This window comes from Heterocephalus glaber, unplaced genomic scaffold (genome assembly GCF_053883595.1).
Source record: "Heterocephalus glaber isolate CG9 unplaced genomic scaffold, H.glaber_assembly_v1.0 deba00001532, whole genome shotgun sequence".
In the NCBI taxonomy this organism is placed as follows: domain Eukaryota; kingdom Metazoa; phylum Chordata; class Mammalia; order Rodentia; family Bathyergidae; genus Heterocephalus; species Heterocephalus glaber.
Genome location: NW_028258330.1, coordinates 23,820,199 through 23,839,629, shown reverse-complemented (window position 1 = coordinate 23,839,629; position 19,431 = coordinate 23,820,199). Strand labels below are relative to the sequence as shown.

Genomic DNA, 19,431 nt, shown 5'->3' with positions numbered 1-19,431 from the left:
CCCACGATGGAAACACCCACATTTCCCTGGCTGCACTGAACAGTTGTGGCTGCTAATTCATTCTAAAAATCATTACTGGGCATCCACACATGTGAGTGTTGAGGTGGTGAAGCCTCCAGATTCCCACCCACACCCCAGAGGATAAGAAGTAAAGATCTAATTGAGAAATCTGGGGAGAGTGGATTGGTTTGAAAATACTTGATTTCAAGAGTAAAAGGTGCTTATGAGTAACATGCTTCAACCCTCTTTCAAAAAGAAACCACGGCTTTTATATTGACAGTAAAAGCTGTAGCATATGCGGGACGAACTTGGTGTGCCATTAATTTGAAGCGGGTCTCTTCATTTTCCTAATGGGTGAATACCGAGCTCCGAACCCGAGGTTTTGTATTTCCAGCTTGCACCTGTAGAGGGAGCCTTGTCTACCTTAGATTGTTCACAATGCAAAGCCTTCAGAGGAAGAAAGAAAAAGGCTTGTTACAGAAAAAAAGTTGGAGGGTTAAAGGCAGTCTGTTGCAAAATTGCAAACAATCGCGGTGGCTGTCTCCTTTTCTCTTCTCTGCTGATCCCACTGTGCATGAGTTGGTAAAGAAGGCAGTACAAATTGCCCTTCCTTTTCGGATGTGGCCAGAGGATACAGGAGGTGGGATTGTAATTGGTGTTTGGGGGGGGGGTCGTCCCCCCCGGAATTCTACAAGAGTATTTCTCTATCCCTGTTAAAGCACAAGCTTTACCCGCGCTCAGCTGTTGTAACCGGGCGCTTGGATTTAGGGGGAGGGCATCTGCCCCTGAGCCAATATTTCTGTCGGGGCTGAATTCTGCTGTCTGGGGACTACTAGCTCGTTACATTCTGGACCGAGTCTGAGGTTGCCAGGGGTCCAGAGCACCTCACTCCCCACCCTGAGACGCCCCATCCCGTCCCCTCCTGCATCTGAGGCCGAGGACCGTTTGCCCTGAGGACAGTCCCCGTGATCCGAGTGGGTCTTCCCTTCCTGCGGTGCTTGAGTCTCCGCTCAGTGTGCGCCCAGTCAGGGATGCAGTCGAATTCCGGTTATCATCCCGTGACTTTACGAGTGTAGCCTGCGCGCCGTAAGGAACCAGCACGGTGTGCTCTTGTGGAGCACAATGACCGGCGGAGTCAGCCGGGCGACGGCCCAGTGAGCCTGGGGGGCGCGGGCGGCGAGCGCTCGGAATAGCCGGTGTTTGGGTCGAACAGGTGAGCGCAGCCTGGACGCTTGCTCGGGCGCCTGGGGGGCGGGGAGGCGGGGAGCTGGGCGGGTGTAAACTAAGTGGTGGGAAAGAGACAAAGGAAGAGTGAAGAGGGAGATGGTGCGGAATAGAGGGAGGGAGAGGGGAGGGGAGGAGAGAGGAGGGGGCGGCCGGTGGGTAGCGTGCCAAGGAGATCGAGCTTGAACTTGATCAAGGAAAGGGGGGCCCTGAACTGGGGGGGGTGGGGGCCGACAGCCGGCCACGTGCCTGGCTTCCCCTGGGTAGGGTCTCACTCCGACCTCCTGGGACCGAGCCCCCAGGCCCGGCAGCCCCGCCCAGCGAGGACCCACGTCTCCCCGGAACCGAGAAACGCTTTGGGGGTTGAGGGCTGCCCGAAGGCCCTGGGGCACCGAGAGTTCCTGACGTGCCTGAGTCACTTTCTTTGGGCCAAGTCTCCCTTTCCTGGCCTAAACACAGCCAGCCTGACGGGTGCCCCCACCCCCGCAACCCCAGGACCTGCAGACCGCGGCCTCCGGGAGCTGGGGAAGGCAAAGACCCCTTCGCCTTCTTTCCCGGGCTCAGTCCCCACCAGGACCGTGCTGTAAGCGCTTCTCCCTTAAGCGCGCTCTCCTCCCGGAGCGCACGCCGGCGCGTCCAGCGCGCCCACACCCCCTACCTGGCCTTGCGCCCCCTCCTTCCTCCGCGTCTCCCCTACCCTTCTTTCTCCTTTCCCCTCTACCCTCTCCCTGGGTGCCTCCTTTCCCTCCCTCCTCCCCTCCACCTCCTCCCCTCCACCCCTCCACCTCCTCCCTCTGCTGCACCTCCTCCCCCTGCTGCTCCTCCTCCTCCCCTGCGTGCGTCCTCCCCGCGCTCCCCTCCCCCCGGCCCCCGCCCCGTGCCCGGTCCCGCCCCCCTCTCCCGCCTCCCCTTGCCGGTGCCCCCTCCCCCTTCCTCCCTCCCGGCCGCGCCGCCGCCGCCGTCGCCGCCGCCGCCGCCGCCACCGCCACCGCCTGGGCCCTCCCTCGGCCACCCCCGCCCCCGGCCTGGCCGTGACGCGCCGCGGCGGTGCCAGCCCCTCTCCCCGGGCGGCCGCAGCGGCAGCAGCAGCGGCTGGAGCCTGGGGCTGTCACCGCCGCCTGCCGCGCTCACTCGCGAGCCCGGCCGCCGTCCCCGCCTCGCTGCCCGCCCAGGTATGGAGTCCGCGGGACCCGGCGATCGGGCCGTTTCCGGGGCCACGGCCGCCGCCCCCTCCTCCCCCCCCCGCTGCCGCCGGCCGTTGAGCTGCGGTTGGGGGGCGGGGTACTAGGGGTTTGGGAGGGGGGCTCTGGGGCGCTTCCTGTGCGGGGCTGAGGAGGGGGCGCGGCGAGCGCCTTCGCCCTGAGCTGAGCGGGGCGGGGGCGGGGGCGGGGGCGGGCGAGCGCGCCCGTGAGTGGGGGACCGCTGGGCCAGAGAGGTGCGCCCGACCCCGAGTGCCGGGCTGTGGGCGCACCCCACTCGCGGGCTGTGCGCGCCGCCGGTCCTGAGGTTGGTGATTGTGCGCGCCGCGCCGCGGTATTGTGCAGCTGCCGCACGGTGTGCAGCGGGATCTACCCCGCGTCCCGGGGAGGAAGCGTCCGCGGGCGGCCGGGCGGAGGCTGGGCTCGTCCGCCGCCGCCTAGGGGAGAAGGGAAGTGGACAGTGTTTGGGGCTGTGAGGACGGGAAGCCTGGAGTGGCCGGGAGGGGCCCCCCGCCGTGGCGCGGGGAGTTGAGACGCGGTTTGCAGAGTTGAGCCCACTTTGGCCGGCTCCTGTCCCTCTCTGAGGGGAATGGGTACCCCTCTCAGGTGCGCCACCCAGGTGCAAGCCGCAGGCATCGGCGACCCCTGGCGAAGGGGCACACGGCGGGGGCAGCTGGCCCGTAGAAGGGCGCGCGCAGGGGTTAAGTTGGATTTACACCTCCGCCTGCCGCCGCTCGGGTTCTCCACCTAGTCCTCAAGGGCCGGATACTTTGGCTGGCGGGGGCGGGAGGAGGGAGTGCAATCCGCGTTTTATTCCATCCGCTTGGTTCCGAAGTGACCCTGCACCCTCTCCGAGCTGTGAGCTGCGTTTGCCCACGTCTGGCTGCCCCTACCGGGCCGCGCTTCCTGGGGGAAGTTCTCATTAAGCCTCGCTAATTAACATTATTCCTGGAGAAAGGTTAAGGTTAGACCGTCCTTTTCCTTAATGGGAGCCCCCCCCCCCCCCCCCCGTCCCTTCTCCCTCGGCTTCCCCAAGAGCACAAAAAGCAGGAAAAAGAAAGTGTGAAGAGTCGCAGATCAATGGAGAAGCCACAAACCCATTAATTCAAACGGACCCCCCCCCATAATATTGATTTTTCTTTCTGTCTGCTCTGAGGGGAGATGAAAACCTCCTGATTTCACCTGAAATGGTGTTTGGACTCTGTGATTTCCTCCTTTTTCTGAGGATTGTGGCCTGAAATAGACTCTCCCTTGAGATAAAGCTCTGCTTATCCCAGAATCAGCTGGGGACCCTCCCCCACACCCCATCCCCACACACAGATCAAGTGGAGAGTCTGGGAAGAGGTGTTGGGATTCTGAACATTACTCTTCTGGGGAGAGTCTCTGGGGATAGGACCAGGTCCCCTGACTGGACCCTGAAACATGCTGGTTCTGGGCAGTGAGTTGGTTGGGGGAAAGGCCCATTTATGGCCCAGGCCCTAGTGGGTCGTTTAACCCCCAGGTAGCAAATTACCCCTTCATTGGAAAGCCATTAGAGCCTGACTGTATCCTTGAATAATACATAGCCCCTGTGTAATCCAGGTTCAGGTTGAGCTTGTTCCAAAAACCAAGATTTTAAGACCACTTCTCCTCCCCTGACCATTTAGCACCTTCCTGCTGAGCTTGGGCAGGGGAGTACCCTAGGGCCTTCCTCCCAGCTGAGAAGGACAACTTTGAGGAACTTATCCCATGGCCTTGACCACCTTAGGGTAACAGGGAGCTGGTCCACCCGTGAGTTGCTCAAGAACTTTTTGTCTTGTCTGCTTGTCTGGGTTCTTTTCTTGGAAGGACAGTCCTGCCCAGAATTAGCTCACAGTGGTTCCCCTCCAGCCCTCTTCCTGGTTGGAAGAGCCCTGCCCACTGAAGCTTCTCTCTTCGGCTTTGCTTCTAAAGAGACCCCTATTAATGGCAGGGGCTCTGGGTATCAGTGAGGCCCTCATGGTGAGAAGTGCTGGGAAGACAGCCAGTTGTCTTTGCTTAGGAACAAAAGCCCATTTTACCCTTGATACACTAGTAGGAAGGTGTGGGGAATGCTCACTCCTACACCCATGCATCCATTACTACCACAGACAACAGTGTGCACATGTGTGTGAATGGTTGTGACAGACTGAGAGGGAGGGAGGGAGAGAGGGGGAGAGGGGGAGAGAGAGAGGGAGGGAGGGGGGGAGGGGGAGAGAGAGAGAGAGAGAGAGAGAGAGTCCTGAAATATGCTAGGTGATTGGCTGGCTCAGCCCTCCCCACTTCCCATTTCCCAGAAGAGCTTGTGCTTGTGTGGCTGGTGAGCAGAGGAGGCCTTAGCAGGAAGGAGTGGAATTGTGCAGGGAGTGTCCCCAGAAGGCTGGGCTTCTCCCTTAGTGGCCAGGTGAAGCTTAGGGTGTAGCATGAAGCAGCAGCCCTGGGAGCTTCTAAGGACCAGTAGCCACCTCAGACCACCCTGTTTTGTTCTCCCATCATAACAGGGATCTGAACCCATGCTCCTTGGGATCTTCAAGCTTTTGATTTCCATTGATAAGCCTTCTGATGAACTGAAATGGTTAAGTTTGGGTCGAATGGCTCCTTGGCATGCTCAGAGGCTATGTGCCCAGTGCTTGCAAGCATGGAGACTGACCCACAGGTGCTCTGGAAGGAGGTGCCTGACCCTGGGTAAAGAAGCAGGACCTCCTTCCACATCTTGGTGCCCATCTGACAGGTGTAGAGCTGGTCTGGGGCAGCTGCCCCAGCCTGGTGTCCTTTCTGGCTGCCAGCAAACCCAGGGGTTGTGCAGAAAGGCGTCTGTTTCCTGCCTGGCCTAGAAACATCCCCTGCCCATCCCCACCCCGGCCTTTTCATCTGAAATGAACACTCAGGGCTCCTGGTCAGGGCTTATGGCTTACACTTGCACTAAATTCTCTGCAAATCCTCCCCCTTTTCTTTCTCAACCAAAGGGTAAAGATAGAGTTACAGTTCAGAGGAAAGGCCTGGAAAATATTGTGTGAGGCACACCCAAGGATCCCAAGTCCTGGATACAAATGGCTGGACTTCAGAGACACCAGGAGCCCAGTTCCAGAGAAATTGACCCCAGTTGTAAAATAATCAGGATACTGATAGCACCTGCCCATAGTTACAAGCCACGGATACAGGCCCGTTTTCACCATTTCCCTCCTTCATCTCCCATTTTCCCCTCCTCCTGGGCTGGGCAGTGGTTAGTACTAGATGGCCTGCCCAGGAGGAAGGGCCTCAGAGCTGGGTGGAGAGAAGCTGAACCTGCCTGTGAATTTTGGACTGAAGATAAGAGCAAGGGAGAGTTTGGTCAGCTCCTCTCCCTCTGCCCAGAGTCGGGGCTGCCAGGTTGAGGTGTGTCCCAGAGACTGACCAGGTGCCACCTGCCTGCCCAGCTAGGGCAGTTGGCCTCGTTGCCCTGTGATCCAAGGGCTTAGGCCCTCTGATGCTGAATATATGATGGACTTTTATTGCCAGGTGGGCAAGGCCATAGGCTTCAGAGTGTCCAAGGGCAGAAACTAGAGAAACCAGGGGACCACTGCTTGGACAGTCAGTTGTGGATCAGAGGACCCAGAAGCAATGGAGCAATGGATTGTACAAAGTTTTCTTTTTTTTTTATACTAGGGATCGAACTTGGGACCTTGCGCTTTCAAGGCAGGCGGCAGAACCACGAGCTAAATCCCAGGTCCCTATAGTTTTATTTTCTAATGACAGTTTCATTGAAGTTTGATAACAGAAAGGGAGAAGCAAGGAGTGACTGATTTATGACCTCTCGGTGGTGGTGGGGGACACCGTGGATCCCAGCATAAGCCTGAGGCCTCGTCACTCTCCATCCTGCACTGGCTGCCTCCTGCAGGTCCCTCTGGACTTGGGTGATGGCTTCTGAACCATGTGTGCTGGTAAATGCCCGGGGAATTAGCTTGTTTCTGCAGCCCTGCTCAGTGTGGGTGGGTGCCTGGACTTAAGCCTCTGCCCCTCTGCAGTAGTGGACCTGTACCCATAAAGAGCTAGGGCTCTGCTATAGCCAGCAGGGTGCTGGGGGGGGGGGCTCTTGGGAAGGCTGCATCTCCAGGCCAGCCCTGAAAATGTGGGTGTCCAAGGTGTCTGTCATTCTCACCAAAAGTGATCTGGTTTTTGGAGTTTGTTTTCTGAAAAGTTAGATTTAATAGACTTGATTTCTCACTTAAAAAATTGCTCCTGGGCCGCGGATTTAGCTCAGTGGTTTTGCTGACTGCTGCACAAGCGCAAGGACCCGATTTCGATCCCCGGTACCAAAGGAAAAAAAATTGCTCTAGTAGCCAGGCGTGGTGGTGCACGCCTGTAATCCCAGCACTTGGGAGGCTGAGGCAGGAGGATCACCATGAGTTTGAGGCCAGCCTGGGCTACATAGTGAGTTCAGGGCCAGTCTGAACTACATAGTGAGACCCTGTCTCAAAAAAAAAAAAAATTAGGGTATCAAAATCTTAGATAGACCCATGTCTGACAAAACTGGGGATCCTGTGGCAAAACTCTGGGAGCTATGGGAAAAGTCTATTGGGTAACTGGATAAGGATCCCATACCCCCCTCCCTACCAAATGGGTCCAAATTTTAATTGGTCCCTGTCTGTAGCTAACAAGGTCTGTAGGAAAAGAACCCTATCTTAGTCATCTATGTCCCCAGTGCAACACTAGGATAGTAGATGCCCAATAATATGCATCAGCTGGTTGGAGGGAGAGTGAGCAAGTGTATATGCGCACATATAGCCCCATGGGCCATGATTCCCTGTGGGTCTCATCTTGTCATTAAGGAATTGAGTTCCTTGGGTTGAAGGAGGTATGGTGTGGTGTGGGACACTGGATTCAGACCCCCACTCTGCTACTGGTGCTGGGCCTCTGGGCAGTTAGTTGATACAAGCTTTTGAGGGGCAGTTACTAGATCTGGAGATGGGTCTGCCCCAGGTGCCAGCTTTGTGGGGACACAGTGAGGAAATCCATAAAATTCCTGCCCCGAAGTCCCACACATGTGGCCACTGGATGCTCTTTATTATGGGGTGACTTCCATGACAAACAGAGTCCACCTATTCCCTATGGGACCTGGGGAAGGTCCAGGTGGGGTCTGTTTGGGTGGACAGTTCAGCCATCTGAGCCAGAGAAGCTGTGTGTGGAGTGGCTGGCAGCTGCAGGAGGGCCCAGGTTTTCATATGGCCCCCATTCAAGAACTGTGCACTGGGACTAGAGTCCTTAATTGTCAAATTAATGCAGCGTCCTCATTAAACACCAAGATCATGCCAAGCAATTCTGTTGATTCAACAAGTCTTGCCAGCCTCGTGGGGAATTCAGAAAACATGCAGCCTGGTTCCTGCTCTTTTCTTTTCTTTTCTCTTCTCTTCTTTTCTCTTCTTTTCCCTTCTTTTCCCTTCTTTTCTCTTCTTTTCTCTTCTTTTCTCTTTTCTTCTTTCTGTGCTGGAGGTGGAAGCCAGAGCCTTGCCCATCTTGGGCAAAGGCTGTGTCACTGAGCCCCAGCCCTTGGTCCCACTCTTGGAGAGGCATAGGGTTTTCTTGGGAAAGACACAGCTGAGAGCAATAGCACAGTGGCTGCTGTGCTGGGCGAATGGTGTGGGCCGCTCCAAACAGGGGTAATAGAGAATGAGCGGGAATGACGGAGTAGTGAATTGGGAATGGGATTTGGAACATAGCAGTGGGCTTTCTAGGGAAAGGACAGCTTTGGACAGAGGTGGGGGTGGGAAAGAGGGCATGTCTAGGCCTTGGCAATGGCACAGATCTGGCTTTACCACTTGCAGGCACATGTGCCTTGGGCAAGTGCCTTCAGCTCTTGAAACCCATTTCCTCGTCTGTAGGATGGGCTAAGAACTGTGCCTACCTGGTGGGCCTGTGGGGAGGGTAGAAAAGAAGGGAAGCACTTGGCACCTGAAAAGCTTTGGCCTGTGTCCTCATTGATGTGGACTTGGCCACGCAAGGGTGGCAGAGTACGAAGCCTTCACTGCACCCCAGCCATCCACCTGCTCCTGCTCCCCATGAGGCCCCTTAGTTTTTGTGGGGCCTTAGTTTAGTTTTCACAAGCCTTTGAGCCTGCCAGAGGGAAGGTACAGCCCTGCCCAGTGATATGCAGTTTGGGAGGGGCCGCTCCTGTGTGGCTCTGCTGCCCACCCTTGACCACAGAAGCCTCCTTGTCACTACAGACCCAGCAGCTGTGCCCAGCTAGTGTTGCCTGTGCCTGGGTTGCAGGCTACATGGACCCATGCAGCCCCTTCCTCACTTCCTGCAGCCTTTGCTCAGTACCCCTGATCAGTTGAGTCTTCTCAGATGTCCTGGCAATCCTGCCCTATGGATCACTCTCCCCCACTTTCTCCACTTTATAGCCCTTGTGACCACTGGTATTAGGCGTTTTTCTGCATATTGTCTCCTCCACTGGTAGTAAGCACCAGGAAGGCAGCGACCGGTCTGATCCACAGCTCACTTTCCCACCACCTAGCCAGTGGTTGGCCCATAGTCAATGTTCAGTAAATACTTGTTGAATGGATGAGTGGAGAGTTTAAGCAGGTGGTGCTTCCCAATGCTCATAGGATGCCCAGTCTAATTCATTCCAAAAATGCCCAAGCATCTTCTGCTTCTGCACCATGCAGAGATGAGGATGTCCTGTTCCTGGCTCCCAGAATCTGGCCATCAGGGAAGAAGGAAAGGAAACAACTTGCCCAGTGGTCTTCCTTTGTTGTTTCCAAGAGACCCACACACACTGCCACCCTCCCCACCCTGACAATCCTAGTGTTGGGGAGAGTTTTGTCCCTTTGTACCCTTCCAGAAGAGAGAGTCTTTTGCCTCCCATGAGTGAGTGAGCAGGAGTAGGTTTTCAGGAGCAGACAGCTTGGGGGCGGGTGAGCAGGAGTACAGGGTGTGTGTGTGTGTGGAGAGAGAGCACACAGGGGCTTCGAGCCCATGTGGTGGCCCAACTCCTGTCCTCTGGACTCAGCATGAAGGGTCCTCCCTAGCTGTACGGAAACTGTGAATTCCAGGAAACTCCCTGCCAGCCATCAGTGGGGGAGGGCATGGAGGCTGATGGCCGGTTCCCTAGTACTCAGAGCAGATGTGTCTGCCCCAGGGACAGCAGCCCAAGAAAGTTCAAACCAAAGTGTGTTTTCTCACTATAAAAGAGACGTCTGTGAGGGCCCTGGAGGGGAGGCTTGGGGTTGCTCTGCCAGAGCCCTGACTGGGCCCACAGAGGCCATTGTATCTTGCTGGGGCGGGGGGAGGAAAGGGGGCCAAAGCCAGAACTCTGAGAGTGGAGCTGCTGGGTCATCTTTCCTGCACTTTACAGCCAGCTCCCAAACACAGTTGCTTGCTGCTCCTGAAAGAGGCTGGGCCAGAAGGAGGTGGGGTCCCTTCCTGCTGGAGGGCTGGATTGAAGGGGCCCCGCCCCGGGGGTTCCTGGATGACTGGCCAAGGGCTCACTGAGAGGGGAGAGGAGGCAGCAGGCGTGGTCCTCTCCTGCAGGCCATCCGGCTGTTTGTAAGGCCCTGGAGGCCCCCCAGGGCCTTGAGCCTGAACCCCCTTTGCAGTCTGATGGGAACCCTGGTCTGCCCCACCCCCTTCCTCCTCTACACTTCTAGGGCTGGCCTTTTCAGCCCTGGAAGCCACCCAAGAGCATATCTTTGAAGCACAGCAAAGGTTAGGAAGGAGGAAGACAGAAATGTCCTCTGGGCTGGGGGAGTGGGAGAAAGGAATTCCATGCATGCTCCACAGGAGTCAGAGGCAGGCCTGGAGGGGGCAGCCACCTCCCCTCCTTAGTGCCCAGCCGGTCCTGCTACCCACTGAAGGCTGCCTGCTCTGTTCAGAGGGAGCCCTCTTCCCTGCCTTGGGTAGGGAGCAGTGGCCCTTGTTTACAGTGCTGGTTTCAACCTTGGCTCACAAGGGTAAGAGCCAGGCCCTGCTATCCGCCCCTACAGGATGTAAGACCTCATAATTGTCTTCAATTACAGACAGTGAGGCCGACAGGAACCAGAGCCCAAGCTGCTTTCATAGGGGTGGGGGATGTGTCACCCAGCCCTCAGTGCAAGGTTTGGGGGCTCTCTGTGCCCCCTGAGATCCTTCCAAATGCCCTTAAGCCCCAGAGTCTACCAGAAGGCTGCGTGGGGCCCTGGGAGAGCCATCCCTGATGAATGCCGGCCCTCTTTGTCTTCCTCAGGATGAGACCTCTGTGAGCAGTGAAGACTTTGATATGAATGACTCCACATGGATGTCCGCTGACCCACACCTGGCCTCCAGCCTGAGCCCCAGCCAGGACGAGAGGATGCAGAGCCCGCAGAACCTCCACAACCAAGAGGATGGTGAGTGCCCCTGGGCGGCCGGTGGGGTGGGAGTAAATTGTCTTGTGAGTGGCTGCACCCATTCTGGGTGGGGGGATTTGGGTGAGGACTCTGGGGGTGGTGCCGCTGTACTTAGAGCCACTTCCAGTGTTTCCAGCGTCTCTGTGGGTCCCACTGCACCCAGCCCCTGGTTCTAGAGACAGCAGGTCACCCCTTCCAAAGGTGACTGGGGAGAGCCCTTGGGCTGCAGCCTGTAGGTGTCATGCCTATTTGATTATTGTAATGCTCTAGAGCTGGTGTGACATGGATTTCAAAGTTGTCAGGATTTGGTCTTGGAAGGTAATAATGTGCCTGCCCCAGAGCAGTACAGCTGCCCAGCACTAGACTCAAGGGCTGTGTTCCCACAGCTCCAAGAAAGCTTACTGTGGGATAGGGTCACCTGGTGAGTGACCGGGCAGTGCAAGTTGCCATTGCATGCCCTGGCCTTCACAGCCATCCACGGCTGCTCTGGAAATAGAGATTTTCTTCTCGGGGATTGGAGAGTAGGTCAGGAGTCAGGTTCTGAAGAAAACCTGGAGGGTTGGGCTCTGGGGCTCTGGTGTCTACCTCAGTTTGAAGCACTGTGAGCATGGGGTGGCACCTATGATCATAGTACCCTGGTGGGGCTCTTATTTCCAGGGAGGACATGACTGGGATTGGGGGATAGCCTGAAGCTAGGCCTCAAGAGAACTGGGGTGTAAGAGCTGGCAATTAGAAGGGGTTGAAGGTCAAGGCCTGGAATGTAAAGGGAGGCGCAGGGTTAAAAAGGGGTGTAATGTTAACTCTGTGAACCGAGTTAGCCTTAAAGAGTAAATAAGGGATAGGAGCCTTGCAGTTTGGGTCAAAGTTCATCTCCATGGCAGAACCCACACGCCTGCCTCTGCCTGCCTCCCAACTGCCCTCCCAGGCTGAATCCTGCTTTGTCTGGGAGGAGACCCAGCCTTCAGGCAGCTGAAAGTGTCTGGGGCAGGGGCTAGGGAGCCCAGGGGATGGCTGTGTGAGTAGTGGGGTTCGATGCTGCTGGGAAAGAAAAGGCCTTTGTGCCTTCATGCCTCGTGAGGTCAGCGAGACCCTGTGTGCTGTGAGCCTCACAGACCATTGCCACTGCCCAGTGTTCCCACGGGGTGGGGACCCAGTGGGGGCTGCCACATGCTGCTGGGGGCTCTGGGCTAGGATGTCCCCAGATGTTGACCTCCTGCCTCATCTGAGCTGATTGAGGGCCACACCCCAAATCACCAAGGGCTATGTCAGCAATGCTCAGGCAAGAGCCATCGGTTGTATCTTTCCAAGAAGGATCCAGAACATTTTCTCAAAACCCAGAGTTTAAGACAATATTCCCCCTGTGCATTCCCAAAAAAGTCTCATACTGCTGTTCCTCACAGCCACTCTGTGGGAGAGGGGTCACTGTATGAGATACTTCCCTGGGAGATAAGGTGGTCCAGGGCCCTCAGGACCAGGCACCAGACAGCAGAGTTTCTGTGAGGACCATGGGGGTCCTTGGCATGTTGCCAGTGGTCCAGAGCTTGACTGATGATGCAGATGAGGAAGAGAGCCGCAGAAAAACTCTGGGATAGTTTTGTCCTTCCACTGTCTAACCCTGGGGGTGGGTGCAGGGCTGAGGCAGGCTGGCTCGCTGACAGGACAGGGTGTTCATCAGGGTGGACAGCCAGAGCTGGAGACAGGAGGAGGTTGTTGACCATGGTACTAACAATTTAATTATTTAATCAGCAGCTGTGTCTGGACACTGGATTGATGTGCTGGCCAGAGGCTGGCCTAGGCCCGATGCAGGGTCCCAGGCCATGAGGAGGTCCAGATGGCTGGTCTGGTCTCTGCTGTCCCTTCTGGTCCCTTGGGCCTGGTGGTGACCACCTTGTCTGGCCAAAGGGTTGCCAGGAGGATGTTGGCTAGGCATGAACATACCACCTGGACTCTGAGTCTCAAACGCTAGTTCCTCTCTGAGCATGTGGACAGGTCAGCTCCCCTGAGTGAATCTGAGGAGAACTTCAGCACCTTCAGGGTGTGTGGTCACGTTCCCTGTTGTTATTAACAAAGGCCTAGGGTAAGGATAGGGTGAGGGCAGGCCGGGTAGGTGGCTCTGGAGGGTGGGCCCTGCCCTCCACACCCAGCCCGAGCCCTGCTCATGCGCCTTATTCTGGAAGTCTCCCCAGTCCACTGACCCAAGGGGAGGTTGGTGTGTGGCCGGTGGCCCTCATTCCCCCATGGACACTGCATGTTGTAAAGATGGATGTCTAAGGCCCCCATTGTAAACTCTGCAAATTGCACCATGTCACTTTGGTCTCTGCTCTGGTGACTGCAGATACAGGGTGGGTATGTGGTAGGCCCTGCTAAATACCTGCTCCCCAAATGAACAAACATTTATTGAGAGCTACCCCTGGGAACCCCATCCAGAGGAGACAGAGGCGCACTCCTTGTTGGGGACAAATTGGGTTCTTTGCTGCTGAACACCTGGCTCTTTTCCCTTGGCTAGAAAGGATAGGAATCCCATGGCCATGTCATTCCCACCCCTGTTGACCACTACTGTAGCCCTTTAAGAAGCCAGGAAATTGGCATAAATTCATACCTGGTAGCAGATTTGTGAAAGCCTTTCTTGTTTTTAATTTTTTATCAAAGGCAGATGGGGACTAGACCATCAAGACCTCTGAACCTGAGAGTGATTGGAGAAGGTACCTGCTTTCCCCCCGGAGCTGGGCTGAGTCACCTGGCTGGCATGGGGACCAGCTTGCCCTGTGCCACAGTTAGGCTTTGGCCACAGCCCTGTCCCTGCTTGCAAGCCTTCTGCATAGACCTCATTATGGCTGTTTCCTGGACCTGACACTGAGGTCCCGTTTCTGGGTCCCCAAAGTCATAGGTGGTGGTGGCAAGCACCACTCCCTCACTCAGGGCAGTAGCTGCATGTGTGGGAGGTCATTGCTCTTGCTCTATCTGCAGAGGAGGAAACAAGAGTGGGAGAGGCTGGGCGCCGGGCAGATACAAGAGCAAGGGCACCACCGCTCTATCTTCCTCCCTGCTCTGGAAGGTATGGGGTCACTGTGCGAGGGTCCCTACCTCTCCAGTCCTGCTACTGAGCCCAGCTGAGACTTTGGGCTGCTTTTGGGCTCTGTGCAACTTGGGAGGCACCTGGGAAGCCACTGCGGTCTGGCAGCTGCCTTTGGGTGTGGAGGGAGCAGGCCAAGGAGCAGCTGGCTGTGAGACTTTGTCCTGAGACACTGCGGAGTGGCGTTGCCTGGGGGCTGATGTCAGTTTGTCACAATGCCCCATCTTTGGAGTTACCTGTTTCATGCTTGTCTTACACCCTACTGGAAGCACACAAGCACCCAGAGCAGATGCCGGGCATGTGGCTGGTGAGTGAATGAGTGGGGGAAACAGTGCAAGGCACTCACACTCGGGCCTGCGAACCACAGGCTGGCGGGAGCTCAGGTACATGGTGCCCGTCCTGACCTCACACACTGGACCTCCTCCTGTTTCCCTTGATGTGCTCCCCCAGGCCTCTCACTCTGCCCCTTCCTGAATGGAAAATGTGAGGCCTGGCCTCCAGAAAGGATGCCTGGGTTGGGGAGCGGACATTACTCACCTCTCAGGCAGACAGGAAGCCAGCGCCAGGGAGAGTGGAAGGTCCTGCTCACATGGGTCCCAGCTTCCACCTTCCGAAGCATAGGTGACTAGGGTTCCTGGAAAGGAGCTGAGGACCCTGGAACGTTCTTGGCTTCTGGGACCTACTGGCCATGGGGGCTTATTTCTGCTACGAGGATGGACTTCCTGTCCGAAGAGCAGAGGTCTGGGGCTCGATGCCTGCTGCCAACCCCTCTGGTGCCTGAGGCTGGACCAAGGGAGAGAGAAAAGGACCTTTGGCTTTCTCTGGCTCTTTGTCCACTTTTAGTGATGCAAGTGTTGAGTACCTTGCTGTGCAGGGCCGATGAGCACCTACTGCCTGCACATTCAAGGAGACCACACCTTGATGGAGGAGGGACAGCAACATGGAAGGTGGGGCTTTGCCAGGCTATCAGCATTCAGAGGGCAGTAGCTTTGTCTTTGTAGAAAAGCATATTGGCAAGAGGCTGAGGCAGGAAAATCTTGAGTTGGAAGCCAGCCTAGGCTACATAGTGAGACCCTGCCTTAAAAGGCAGGACATCTTGGTTTTCTTCTTCCCAGGTATCACATTCATTATAGAAACTTTAGAAAAATGAAGGAGCAAAAGAAAAGAAAAAATTTAAAATGCCAATGTTGAGGGTATATATTTTTCTCAAACTTTTCTGTGTATGTGGTCAAAGCTTCATTTTCTTTTTCCTTTTTTTCCTGTGTGTGTGTGTGTGTGTGTGTGTGTGTGTGTGTGTGTGTGTGTGATTGGTTTTTTGAGACAAGGTCTCACTATGTAGTCCAGGCTAGTCTTGAACTCACAATCCTCAGTGTCCCAAAATACTTTGTGTTCTTTTAAAAGAGGGTGGGGGATCATGTTATGTGGCAGCTCCCTCCCCCACTTGATGGCATTCACCTCCCTCCCTGTCACTGATGTGGATCCACCCCAGTCTTATAGGTTGTTCTGTCCACCAGTGCCTGGAGGTCCTTCCCTCGAGTCCAGCATTTACCCAACCCCAACCCAGAGCTCAGACTGACTGTTCCCATCCCACAGAGGAGGAACCCTCTCCAATGGGAAAGTAACTTGCCCAGGCCAAGGGGAACGAGGCTGTCTGGGGCCAGCATTTGGGCCACGCCTGTGAAGAACATTCAGGTCTTTTTTGCTACTGCCAGTGGGGCTGTAGGAAGCATCCTAAACTGCCCAGGTCCCTGTCCTGGGCTTCATCCCAGCCCCACTGAAGCATAGGTGCTTAATATATGGGGGAGGAGACCCATGGACAAAGGAGCCTGGTCAGCCACGGTTCAACAGGAGGCTGAGAGGAGGATGCGGAGGGTGGGCCTGGGGCTTCCTAGGCCACATGTCTCCAAAAGTTCCCTATGACTCCAGGCTGCAGCCAGGAAAGGCAGAGCAGGGAGGCCACAGTCAGGCAGAAGGATAGAAAGGGGTCAGGGCCTGCTCTATGGGGCTGGGGACTCCACTGGGGACCTGGCCTCCTAGAGGTGAGTCCTGGCCCTGCCCTCTCTGAGCCTCAATTTTTTTTAATTTTCTAATTTTATTGTTTTTGGTACCGGGGATGGAACTCAGGTCCTTCCACTTTTGAGGCAGGCGGTGGAACCACTGAGCTAAATCAGCCTCAATTTTTATCTGTGGCATGGCAGGCCCTCTCCCTGGGTTCCCTTCTCCCCTCTCTTTGGGGAGGTGCAGGCTCCAGCTCTGCCACCCTAGCCCAGGCTCAGGTTGTCCCTGCTTTTCCTCACTATGTGGCCTTGGGTAAGTCACTTCCCATCTCTGGACTGGGGGATAGTCCTGGTGCTCTTGAACCAGATTGTGCATGGACAGCATGAACGCTCATAGGTGGCCAGGCTAGTGGCGGGGTTCTTGGCCTGCTGGCACCCTCAGACTGAGAGCCTCTGGCAGAGTGTCAGGGACCCATAAGGACTGAGAGGACTTCCACCTCACCCAGATTTTTGGAGCTCCTCACCAGGCCCACTTGCCCCAGTCCTGCCTCCCCAGGCCTTGGCCTTGTGGGCCCTGACCTCCTTCCCACCAGAGGACTGTGCTTCTCACCCTGCTCTTGCCTCTTGGGCTGGGAGGGCCCATAGTACCTGCAGGCCTGAGCACTCACAGCTTTTACCCTAGTCTCCCAAGGTCCCGTGCCATCCATCCTACATGTCCAGGAACCCTGACTTTCTGGAGTCTGCTGCTGGATCCAGCACACCCCGCCTACCCAAGGCCCCAGGATGGCAGACAGGCATGCAAGTGCAGCATGCCTCCTGTGCTGGGTGTTGAGGATGCCACCAGAGCATGGGGTTAGGCAGGTCTGTGTGGCCAGTGGGGAAGGCGTGCTTGGGCATCAGGATCATGCCATTTGGACTCTAAGATAGCCAGCCACCTGTGTCCCCCCTAAACCTGGGCCACTTTGGTTTTTACCTCGGTCAGAGCCCACTCTCCCCTGGGTCCATCCCAGGGGTTAAGGCAGCTCTTGCACCAGGCACCAGAGGTCCTGGCCTGCTGTAGCTGGGTCTTGGTGGACCCAACACTTAAGGTTGTTACCACCCTGTTTTTTGTCACGTGAAGTAAGGACTGAGCCCTTTAACTACTGTCTCATTGGGATGGCTTCAGGGTGGGCTTTTTTTCTCTTTTTTCTTTGTTTTTAAAGACAGAATCTTGTTAAGTTGTTTGTCTTAAATGCACTGTCCTCCTGCTTCATCCTTTGAAGTAGCTGGGACTATAGGTACACCCCACCCCACCCGGCTATTGCAGTGGGCTTTCAGATCATGCTTCCTGTCCCCATACCCACAGAGCCTGGCTCTGCCTATCACTCTGGCCTCCTTTTCTAAGGTGCAGCTGGAAGCAGGGCCTAGGCCCCATTGATCCTGTCCTTCCATAGCAAAGTGTTTTTTGCCTATTCAGGGCCCCAAAAGTCCACACCCACACCCGTAGAGAGGCAGTGGCCTCCTCCCCTTCCCTCCCCTGGGAGCAGAGAGCTGGGGCCCAAGCCCTTTCCAGGGATTGGCCATGGGCCACGAGGCAGTCCTGGGTCACAAAGTGTCCATCATTAGCTGAGCTTCAGGCGGCACAGACAATGCTGGGCTATGCTGGCCCCTGGCCCACCAAGGGACAAGAGAGGGTGGGAGACAGCACCAAGAGATCCTTTTATCCCAGAATCAGGCGGGGCCTGCACAGCCTGGGCCTTGTCCAGGCTACTGAGATCCCAGATGCCTGATGAAAACAGAGGGGCAGGACAGGTTGGGTGGGGGACCTGCTAAGAAAGGGGCAGAGAGACCACATTCTCCCCACCCTGTACACTTGCAAGGTTAACCTGGTCCCCTGGGGCCCACTGGTAAATGACAGCCCCTGTCCCTCGACCAAGGCATACAGGACCCCTCCTGACTGGTCCCTGCTAAGCAGGCCCCGATGTGCTGGCAAGGAGGCAGGGAGGGCTGTGCATAGAGGTACCACTGCCCTGAGCCCATCTGAGGGCCACTTTCCCAGAAATCAGGAAGTAATGGGGGCCATGTTGGCATCATCACCCTGACCTAAGGACTGGGATGCACCAAACTTAGACCAGCTTCCGGGAGGACTGGTGGAAGGCTTGCCAGGGGCCCTCAGATGCCACATACACACAGACTCCTGGGCCAGGCCCTGCCCCATGAATCATTCACACATGGTGGCCTGGAGTGGCTCTGTTTGCACTTGGAACACATGGTGGGGGTGGGAGTGGCAGGCAGTACATCTTGGCCAGAGCACTGCATGTTGAATTAGTTTATTTCTCACTGCCTATGCTTGCTGGGGTTAAGGGCATGGAGAATGTCAGGCCTGGGAGGACACAGACCAGGAGGGCTGTGCTGGGGTCATTTCCCCTGAGCATAACTGGCCAGGGTGTGTTGGGGGAGTCCAGGAAGTAAGGCAGGGCAGGGCTGGGGCACAGGATTAGCCCTTAGCACAGATGGGCAGACGAGGCCTGGAGAGGAGCCATCTGGGTGCTGCTGCTCACTCTGGGGATGGGCTGGTGACTTCCCTCTGGAGCCTCTGGCTCTTCACTGGTGTCTGATATTTGGGGTGGTTGTGCACATCAGGTGTGATGAGCTACCCAGTGCCTGACACACAGGCTCTGGTACATATTTGGTGTCCATCCCACCAAAGGCAGCATCTGTGCCTGGAGCCTCACAACTTGGGCCACCTGCCCTAAGACCTGAACTCATCTGCAGCTTGGATGCCTCTTAGATGCCTGGACCCCAAGCCCCTTGCAGAGATGTGATGTCAGTTTGAGGGAAAACTGTTGCACTGTTGGATACAGGTACCACTCCCAACTGCCAAGTGCTAGAGCACAGCTGATACAAATTATGCATGGCGGGGGGGGGGGGGGGGAACGACATGGGGTGGCAGGGCCTTAGCACAAAAACAGTTGTTTTGGGGCCGGGGATTTAGCTCAGTGGTTTCGGCGCCTGCTGCGCAAGCGCAAGGACCCGAGTTCGATCCCCGGTACCCCCCCCCCCCCAAAAAAATATATATATATATGAGCACCAGCAAACTTAACACCATATATATGGCTTGTGCTGTTTCTTTTGGACAGTGCTGCTTCTGACTCTTGAGGGCCTAGGTCAGTGGTGGGGAACCTATGGCATGTGTGCCACAGTGGGCTGTTTGTATCTCCTAAAAGGTTCACCATCACTGGCCTAGATGGTGTTGGCACCTGTGTAAGGAGCCAGTCACACAGGTCCAGGAGGAACCCAAAGACTCCTGGAGAGAAGGTGGATGCTATGGAAGAGAGGTGCTCTTGTCTCAGGGTTCCTGATCCCTTGCTGAGTCTACAAGGACAGAACAAGGGTGTTCAGGAAGGGTAGCTGGGAAGGCAGTGGAGGCCTGAAGGCCAAGCAGAGACTGAGGGGCTCATGCAGTGGGCAGGTGCCCTATAGGGCCTCATCACCCAGGATGGTGGCATCCCGTGTCCCCTGTCTGACCCCTGGGCCCCTCCCATCTTGCTTTCCTGGAGGAAGCGCTGGGTCGCCCACCAGGAGCCTGGTGCTCCTTGGAACTATGCATCATATAAACT

The 19,431-nt window shown here is 56.2% G+C and overlaps 1 protein-coding gene across 6 annotated transcripts in view; it reads left to right on the top strand.

The window, feature by feature from the left end:
- The window catches only part of Nol4l (nucleolar protein 4 like), a 117,560-nt gene that overhangs the window by 79,394 nt on the left and 18,735 nt on the right, over positions 1–19,431 (top strand). For 2 of the 6 annotated variants that reach the window (XM_004840574.2, XM_021254886.2), the window contains exon 5: positions 10,621–10,762. In XM_004840574.2, the coding sequence (XP_004840631.1) occupies positions 10,621–10,762 (142 nt within the window). Of the gene's footprint in view, positions 1–1,191; positions 1,214–2,248; positions 2,397–9,744; positions 10,104–10,188; positions 10,349–10,620; positions 10,763–19,431 lie in introns of those variants that run through there. The other 4 variants (XM_087188855.1, XM_087188854.1, XM_087188856.1 and 1 more) reach the window with 4 other exon arrangements.